We start from the raw sequence: 9,603 nt of genomic DNA, 5'->3' as shown, positions 1-9,603 counted from the left end.
AAACCAAATTTTGAAGACTAACTAGGTATGGAAGGATCTGGGTGCAAAATCTAGATGGAAGCCAGAACCTTCATTAATGATGATACAGAACTACATAATAAATGGACTAATAAAACTTGCATGTTTTGGTTATTTATTTAAGATTATAATGTGGCATTGCCTTACTTATCTGGAAAAGGAGGTATTGTTGGATAACTTCTTGTCTTCACTGCTCAGCAAAGTCTGTCATTTGCAACTCAGAGTTAATAACTAATACAAATGGCAAAGTAAGCCTCACTTTTCAAGATTGTGGCTATTCTGTCTAGGATGAAAGCCCTGCTTAAACAAAGGGTCAAGTCCTAGACTGTTTCTGATAGTTGGCAACATGAGGATTACTTTAATTACAGTGAAATCTTAGGGTTACAGGCAGTGAACAGAGGCACTGCTGAATGAATTTGGAAAGAAGGCTACAGAGCGGTACTCTTCTCTTTTTATATCCATGTATTTTAACATTCAGTAAGGATGAAATGAAGTTATTGGGAGAAAAAAAAAAGCACAACAATGTAATGGAGCTTGGGTATTATAATATCTTCTAAAATATCTCAGTGGCAATTTTTGCTAATACTTAAGAACACCAGAAACAAATCAGACTGCTTTGCTCACCAAAGTTAGGGTTTGCGAGATGATTCTGATTTTACATGAATGCAAATGTGGAGGGATCCCCCCAGGGACATTTTGCTGCTGCACAGCTGAGTGATATCAGAATCTGGATTAATGACTTCAGCTTGAAGCTGTCCTTGTAAGCAAGGACAGCAGGATTTGACTTTTAATCAGGACTTCTTAGCTGTAAAATGTCAGAAAGAGCTTGCAATTCTTTTCACTAGTTAAGTAGAGTTGTTTAATCTAACGTGTAGGTTTTATTCTGTTATATGAAAGGATTCCGTGAGGTACATTTTTCTTTTTAAATACAAATAATGTTTAAAATGGGTATTAAAATATTATCCTATAGTATTAGGAACCCTAAACACAAGAACTTTCGGCCGGGTGTAAGAAAAAGGATATAAAATCTATTCCTACTACAAATTAAACTGAAGAGGCTATCTGCATTGTTCCTTATAAGAGAAATTAAGAACTGCACGCTGGTGTTGTACATTCCCTAAAACTGTAGTATTCAAAAAGTTTTTCTAGCTGTCAGAAGTGAGAAAATATTTAATCCTGATTCACTTGCTGTTCTCTTCAGGGGGAATTGGATCAGGTCCTTTGTGACCAATTCTGCTTATTTTCACCCTCATATACTGTTTAGCTTTAATGCACTGCACAATTAGAGGAGAACCAGGAATTCAGCCCAGGCTTCCTTAAATTCTTACTGAACTTTATATTAATTTAATCCCTTATTTCTCCAGTTACCTAATATAAAGCATCATTTCACTGTCATTAAAGATCATCTAGTTTCCTGTTTTCATATTCTTCTCACTGTTATTACAGTTCTCCTTGAAGTCTCCTTTCTATTCATAATGAACATTCATAGCATTTCATTGAGAAGAATGAGGAGTTATACATTTTCTATTTCCCTAATCAAGACCTTGTCATTATCACCACTGAATACCAGAAAAGAGGTGAAGAATAACAGAATTACATAAAAGGTAAAAAGGACATTGCCAAAGTGATTTTGTGATCTTAGTTGCTTATAATAATACACTGGAAAGTTGGCATGGCAATCTAATTGCATGATAAAACCTGTTGTATAAACACAGTTATTAGTTGCGTTACATAATGTTGATGCTCAATTGCTACAGTCACAATTGAGCATAATATGAGCACACATTTGGAAAGGTCTCTGATTGTTACTGTGGAATTGTTCATACAACTTGTCAGTATGGCGATTTTCAATTTAATTTGATCTTTTTGAAACAGAAAACTGGAGTGATTCAATTCTAGAGGAAAAAATAGCCTAGGAAAAAAATCACATGTGTTTTGAAAACAGGCAGGAGAAAACAAATGTAGGATATATTTTGATTCTATCACTTTTGACAGTGTCCTTTTAATGGGAAGACTAAATTAAATTCTAATGGCCAAATTCTCCTCTCATTTATATCACAATAGTTCCAGAGTAGTTCTACCAACTTTAATAGAATTACTCCAGATTTATACAAACATTAATTGCAGCAGAACTTGGCTTCTCATGCATAGCTGTTTCACAAGAGGAATACATTTTAAGATGTGAGATTTAAAAGAAAATAGTTTGTTTTTCTATTCTATTAAACTAGATCTGCATTATCACAGAGAAAGGCTTATAATGATTCCTCTTTTGGTCTCAGATAAGCTGCATTTGGAAAACAGGTCTGAAGAGAATAAGACAGAAAGGTCAAAACAATCTTTGAATTAAGAATGTGTTCAGCAGACACTCTCCATTTCTTCCAATACCATCTATTTCTTATCCTGAAGCCTGTGTTTCACATAAACGGAGGAAAACAGGGCATGGAAAATTGATCTGAAGGCCAAATGAAATTTCTCCTGCAGTAGTCTGTTTGAGGAACGGAAGGAAGGGTAAGAAGGAAGGCTGAGACTGGTGCAATTCAAAGAACAAAGATATTAACCGACAGCCCAAAGAAAGAGTGGGAGATCTTCAAGCAGAAGGTATGCTGGCCATGTCACTCTCCCCCGCCGGTGGCACGCTGCCCCTAGCTCTTTCCACTTGCTGCATGTTATTTCTATACTTGTTGAAATGCTTCACACGGTTTCATTGTTATTATTGTTAATTTTACCTATCCACACTTGTCTCTGCCAGTCTGTTATTCATAATTGCTAGGGCTCCAACCCCACCAGAAAATCCATTTTGCTTTGAATTAGAGCTCATTTGCCTTGGATAGCCATTGGCGGTTTCTGACAACTGTTTCTGCATGATGGCCAGTGAAACTTTGTTGGAGGCCAGGAAGTCTTTCATCGAGATCATCTCGCCTGACAGCCGGCGTCCATCTGTGTCGCTCTCATTGATAATGTCAGTCTCGATGGAGATGTTTCTCCGGCTGCGCACATTGCCCGGCATTACCACGTTCCTCCGTGACCTAAATAATTTTCTTTGGCATCTATGGCAGCACCTGCAGTCCAGCTTCTTTAATATCCAGTTTATGGATTGTTTGATGACAATAGAGATCACATTAAATAAGGAATAGATACAGCAAACCCCCATGAGTATGAAGACAAAATTGCCAAAGCGGTAAAGGCCTTGGCTCTCGTACTGGACGTTCTGGCTACTGACCAGATCACCAAAACCGATGGTGCTGAAGGCCACAAAGCAAAAATAAAGTGAGTCAAAGTAACTCCACCCTTCAATCGGTGTGTACATGGCAGAGGCACAGCAGGAAATGATGAGTGATGCTACACATAAAATGAGCATGACGTAGTACACAGAGGGCTTCCAGCCCGCCAAGCTGTCCACCTCAGAGCCCCCTGAGCCCCGCCGGCTGTCGTGAGGAAGGACTCCTTTCCTCCTCAGCTGTCTCTCGTGGCAGGATTTCATGACATAAGCTATGACTGTGATCAACCGCTCCAGGAACAGGTTAAAGAATAAAATGGTCCCCGCACATCCTATAAGGCCGTAAAAGATCAGAAAAATTTTGCCTCCAACAGTGGCTGGGGTGGTCATGCCAAACCCTGGAAGACAAAACAGAATAGTTGAAAAAAAGAGAAACCATTAGTTATTACATCAAAGTCTTGTCACATGCAAACCGGAAGAAATGGCAGCAAATCTCTATGGCATAGTTCAGCTCTGGAAAAAATGAGGACACTCTCCCAGACTTTTACCTACTTATGTCTCACCTTGTCCCAGGCCTGGAAATAAGGGGAAGGAAATTCATGCCAGCATTTCCTCCAAAATCAGAACAAAACAAAAAACAAAAGAAAACACCCTGGAAAGAAAACATAGTTTACTGAAGGCTTGAATTTTGGTCTGCTTCTTAGGCTCGCTCTGTCCCTCTTTGTGCCTTGGTTCATTTCTAGGCTTCAGGGTTACTGCACTAACTCCTTACTCTCTTAGCTCTGCATCATGGGTCTGATCCAGGGGTGGCTCTTACCTCACAGGCAGTCGGGTCCATCCCCACCAGATCTTTACAGTGCGTGGCAAAATCTTTCCGAGTCCACTTCCCTGCTGCTGTAAGTGCAGATGGCCCCTACGCCCAGCAGCAGCGCCCCGGCCTTGGCAGCCGGCGCTGGCAGAGCACACCAGGGCAGCGGCTTGGCAGCCATCCTTCGCGGGGATCCCAAAATGCGTTAGAGCAGCCCCTCGTCTGACCCCTCTGTGGGTCGCACATTATTTGACCTATTTGAAATCAGCATTGCTGCAGTTTTCCTTCTTTCTTATTTCTCCATGTCCTACTCCAGAGCTCAAAATTGTATTTGAGCCTTAATGCTTGCCCCCTCTGGTCTCCTTCCCTGCCCATGGCATTTCTCAGGTCAGGGATGTTTCAGTTTTCCCTCATCTCCCACCCTTCCTAAAGCCTGCAAATACGAATTTTGTTGCAGTTAAAGCTATCAGTAAGACCATCTTGCTTTAATAAGGTATGACTAAAGAATGAAAAGTGAGTCATGTCCAGAATATGACTGAACAAATTAGAGTAATATGCCTGATGAATATATTTGCTGCTGCTTGAACAGGGCCTGAAGAAGATTAATAAAGGATTAAATAACTGATCAATTAAGCCAAAACAATCTTGCTGAGAGGACAGAAATATCATGCTGGACAAGACATGCAGTTGCTAGTTTCCCTCTCTTTGTAACGGTGAAATATTAACTTTGAAATAAAGAAACTAGGCTATGGCAAATAAGGGAAATTGTATTCAAAGTGTGATAGATTTCTGCTTGGAAGACAGACAAATGCACTGTGAAGAGACCATCATGTTTCCAACAGAGCTAAATTACATTCATTTTCCTTTCATTAGAAAACCTGCTATGAGCAGGGCTTCATGTCTCTCTAGCGCTGCTCAGTTATACATGAGCCCTTGCCTCAGCCCTGCTGGCACAACTCCCTCCTGCCCCAGCTGCGGCTGCTCAGGTGGCAGCGCCCGAGTGCAGCCTCCTGAGCGTTGCCACGGCCTCGGCAGCAGCCACCACCAAACTGCAGCTTCCCGACAACGCAGAGCTCAAATCTCGTCAATGCTGTTGGCTAGAAAGAGCTGGACTGCAGCTCTGTGTCATGGGGCACGGCGCAACCAGGTACCTTTAAAGAAATCACATAGACAAAATGCTCTTCGCGACAACTTTTTTGCTGGTGTTCCTCTCAGCACAGAAATATTTCCGTTCACGTTCTACCTTCCCCTTCTTCTCTATGAACTGATTCCCTTATAATCCTAATTTTGATGCTGACTTATTTGCTGTGCAGTCTGTTTTATATGCAAGTAATGACCTCCACCCTGTGGACAGACACGTAAAGACCAACAGACAAGGGGGAGCCTCTGGGCAGCCGGTGGGGACGAGCACTGAGACGACCTGCAGCCTCCCGGGCACTCTGTTCCTTAAAAAGGAGAAGGACCTGCAGGCTGGGCAGAGGCAGAGCAGGGGAGCCTCAGGCCAGGGAGGAAGGAAGCAGGTGCTGGCACAAAGTCCTGCCACCATGCAAAGCTCGTTGTCTAGCAGGAGGAACAAAGCGATGGCAAATGCTGCATGGGCCTGTGCTCATGCCTAGCACAGCGTGATGTCTCCGGGCTGCCTCCTCCTCACCCATGACACCACTCAAGATCATGGCCAGCACCAGAGCTCACCACCTTCGTGGGTCTGGTCTATTAGGATTTGTCTCTGAGCTCAGATTTGCATGGGCAAAACCCCACTAGCAAAGACATGCTGGGAAAAGCAGGGTGAACCACAAATGCTAAAAAACGCAGAATATTGAACCAGAAAGGTAGTGAGCCCTGAATCTATTCCTTGTCAGTTCAGTGCGGGCAGTGTGAACCTTTTGGAGAAAATGGAATTTTTTGTTTGTTTTTCTCTTTACAAAACTCAATATGTAGCAATCAATACTAACATTCCCAAAGAAGCACTAAAATGGAAAACCTCAAAGTATTATAGAATAAAGATATTAATTTAACAATTTTCCTTTTGAGATTGTCTGTCAAAAATGAGCTATAAGCTTTTAATCCCAGAAATAGTCTTAATTCTTGAAATGTCTTGTATTTCCATGTATTGGGCCACACTGAGCCTGGTTAACTCTGATCATCATGGTATTACACCACGGATTAATTTGACACATAGTGTTACAGAGTAAGACTTTTCTGACAGTAGGTAAATTTGCCTTCAAAGGGAGTTTTAGGAGGTTTGAAATTATTCACAAATTCATGTACTTGGTGAATTGTTTCACCCAAGAAATGCAAGAGGGAAAATTTATAAAAGGCTGAAACACGTGAAATGAAATTAAATGTTTTCCTTTGTTTTTTTGTGATAAAACTTTTCATTTCAAAATATCAATCAGCTGTTGGTTAAAACCAGTCAGACTGAAGTAAAAAGAATGGAATAGTCTTAAAATAGAATGCAACATTTCATTAATATTCAAATCAAACCAATCAAAACTTTCATTATATTTTGTCTTTCTGAAAGACCTATAAAAAGAATCTGTTCCAATATGACTTCAAGTTTCTTTTTTTTCCCTAACTTTTCCTCCTAGCCATCAAAGAAGCACACTGTTCAGTAGTCTCTGCTGAAGAAGAAAACTTTTTCAGAAACCTTCTCATATAAAAGCCCTGCAAACACTGTCTGGCAGTAATTTTTTTCCTTGTTTTTCTTCTTTTTTTCTCCCCCAGAATTTGTATAAGGAAAAATGTAGATCATTCACTGACTAAAAAGCAGATCAATAGGACTCTTTCTTGTTTTAGTAAAATTACAGACAATTTTGTGCTGTGCAAAAATGATGATCACAGAAGATCTATGACTTAGCCACAGATGATCTATGGCTAAAATCAGATCCTTCATGAGGTCAGAGAAAGCTCTCGCACCAAAACTCTGCCTGCTAACCAAAAACCAACAAAACAAGCCCGTTGTTTACTTTCTGGGTTCACGAACACTCCTCAGACATGCACCTGTGCCCCCCTACCCAGACACCGCATTAGTGTCTCACCCTGCTATCTTCAAGGAGCTCAGTGAGACGCTAGCAAAACCAACATTTACTGCCACTCTTTGGATTCAGATGCCCTACAGTGCAATGGTCCAAAGACATGGAGTCCCTACTTTGCCAGTAAAATGCCCCTTTTTTTGGCAAAATATCTACATTTTTCAATTCGATAACGCAATTCTCAACTGTGGGCTAAGCTCTGTGGTGGACCTACAACCCACAAACCTTCCTTCATCACCAGGAGAGACTATCTTCCATTATCTATAAGGAGAATGGGGCCTTCGGTGCCATTACAGCATTTAAAACTTGAACGATTGCAGTGTTTAATTTTTTTGCAAAAATTTAACATGAAAACCTGCCTGGCAGGTCTCTCCATAGCAACTGAGGCTTCCTCTGGTGTGCCCTGTGAGGTGCTGTCTATCTGACAAACTGAACCAGAGAGGAATAGGCCAGGAGGTATCTGAATTACAACTGACATGCTTGACTGAAGCAGCATTTCTAAGCCAAAATATTTATTTTTTTGCAGCTGAAATACTTCAGTTTTAACACAAAGTCTGAGCACATGTTAGGACACCCATTGCTCTGCCTGTTGACTTTCTCCTGTCCCCACAGTATCCTGGGAAATTCACACTTCTGCTGTTTCCTGGTGTGGTACCAGCAGGCAGCCAGCATTGCCAGGCCTGTGACCACACAGGCAGAACTGCCCTCCACCTGCCCTCTCTTGGTAACAAAAAGTACAGCCCTACAAACAGCAGATTCTTCATTTCTAATTTCTTAAAACCGTAACTGAAGACAGAGCCCTTATACCTTTAATGTTTCCTGCAGAGTCCAGATAAAAGACTGTATGTATAGACTTGCCAATTTATTTTTTGTTGTCTGCTTGAGATGGCTAAGATTTGTGCATGCAAGTATTCCTCCACTGTAATTAAATATCAAATATATTCACACACTGGACCTACATAGTGTTCATAGCTGCAAATCATGTTTGCCAGCACATGTAGGTCTTGGTATTGTCATCGTCAAAGCAAGTATCCACATATATTCTATTCTTCAGTTTTGTACCTAAGCTTTCCGTAGTGGCTTAGTGTTTCTTACAGCAAAAATGATGTGTTCAGGAGCAGTTGCCCTGCGTTTTCTTTCCAGCTTCCTTGCAGGAAGCAGTCATCTGCGCTCTGTGCAGCAGCTGGGGCTGTCAGTGGGGCTGGGGCCAGCGCCGCGGCCGGAGCCTGGGCGAGCAGGACGCAGGCGCCGCATTGCCCCTTGGTGCCAGGCTGCTGCCTCTGGCAGTGCCAGGTGGCTGGTGCACAGAGAAACAATATAAGAAAGTATGGATAGGGAAGGAAATAAGAACAGGGCGATCTTTCCCCAGCATGTCCTCCCAGCTTCCAGAAATCAGCAGTTTAGGGGCTTTCTGGACATCACGTTTAATACTTCTGCCATCAATCTTGTCAAATTCCTTTCCAAACCATAGGTTGGGTCTCCACTAAGCCTGAGGCAATACGTTCCTCAATTTTACACTTTGTGGAAAAGAAGTCTTGTTTGTTCCTTCAGACCTGCTACCTGACAGTTCATTTGTGCTTCCTACCTTCTGCACTGTTAGTTGCAACCATAATCACTCTCCCTTCACCTTCCCCCTTTCCGATTTTATAGACTTCTTTCATTTCTTTCTTATTTTTTTTCCAGTCTGAAGAGTCCTAGAACATTTAGCCTGTAGCTTTTAGTCTGCTAAGACATACTTCTGACCACCTCTATTTCCTTTCTTTATTTCCTTTCTTGTGTCTTTTCTAGTTTTAATATAATCTTTCAGAGATGAAGGAGCAGGACAAGAATGACAAACTGTATTTGCAATGCAGAAGCACTATGAATTTACACAGGGCATACTGATGGGTTCTGCTTTCCCCTCTATTTCATAATAATAATGGTTTGTCTTTTTAATTGCTACTGACCACTGAACTGACATTTTCAGAGACTTATCCACAGTGAATCTTACATCCTTTGCCCAATGTTTGTTAGCTATTTGATAGCTATTTTGAGCTTGGCAATGTGTGGGTGTATTTAGGTCTATTTTTTCCATGTGCATTATTCTGCATTTGTCACCACTGAATTTCATCTATTATCTTATTACTTAGTTATTCAATATTATAAGACCCTTCTGCAATTCTTTATAGTCAGGTTTCTATTTGACTATCCTGAATACTTCTCCATCCTATATAAACATTAGTATCTCTCTATTCATCTCTTTTTTATGTTATTTATGATGATGTTGAACTGCACAGGTCTCAGCATAGAGCCTCAGTGAACCCTGTTGAATGTCCTCTCATTTTGAAAACTGAACACTGAGACCTAGGCTTTTTCTTCCGTCTTTTAAACAGTTATTTACCAATGACAGAACTCCAGTTTTTATCCTATTAGAGTTTTATTTCTTTAGAGGTTTTGATGAGGGCATTTGTGAAAAAGCCTGTTGAAAGTCCAGGTATGCTGTAATTTTTGTGAGACTGCAATGATTTCCCTCTGCAAAAGCTGTATTA

The 9,603-nt window shown here is 41.1% G+C and overlaps 1 protein-coding gene across 1 annotated transcript in view; it reads right to left on the bottom strand.

Moving 5' to 3' along the window:
• Nucleotides 1–2,716: 2,716 nt before the first annotated feature.
• KCNK13 (potassium two pore domain channel subfamily K member 13) overlaps nt 2,717–9,603 on the bottom strand; it is a 61,474-nt gene continuing 54,587 nt past the window's right edge. The window contains exon 2 of the mRNA XM_067295613.1: nt 2,717–3,633. Within this exon, the coding sequence (XP_067151714.1) occupies nt 2,741–3,633 (893 nt within the window). The 3' untranslated portion in view covers nt 2,717–2,740. The remainder of the gene's footprint in view (nt 3,634–9,603) is intronic.

The sequence above is a fragment of the Apteryx mantelli genome, chromosome 4, assembly GCF_036417845.1.
Source record: "Apteryx mantelli isolate bAptMan1 chromosome 4, bAptMan1.hap1, whole genome shotgun sequence".
In the NCBI taxonomy this organism is placed as follows: domain Eukaryota; kingdom Metazoa; phylum Chordata; class Aves; order Apterygiformes; family Apterygidae; genus Apteryx; species Apteryx mantelli.
This window is presented reverse-complemented; position numbering and strand designations above follow the sequence as displayed.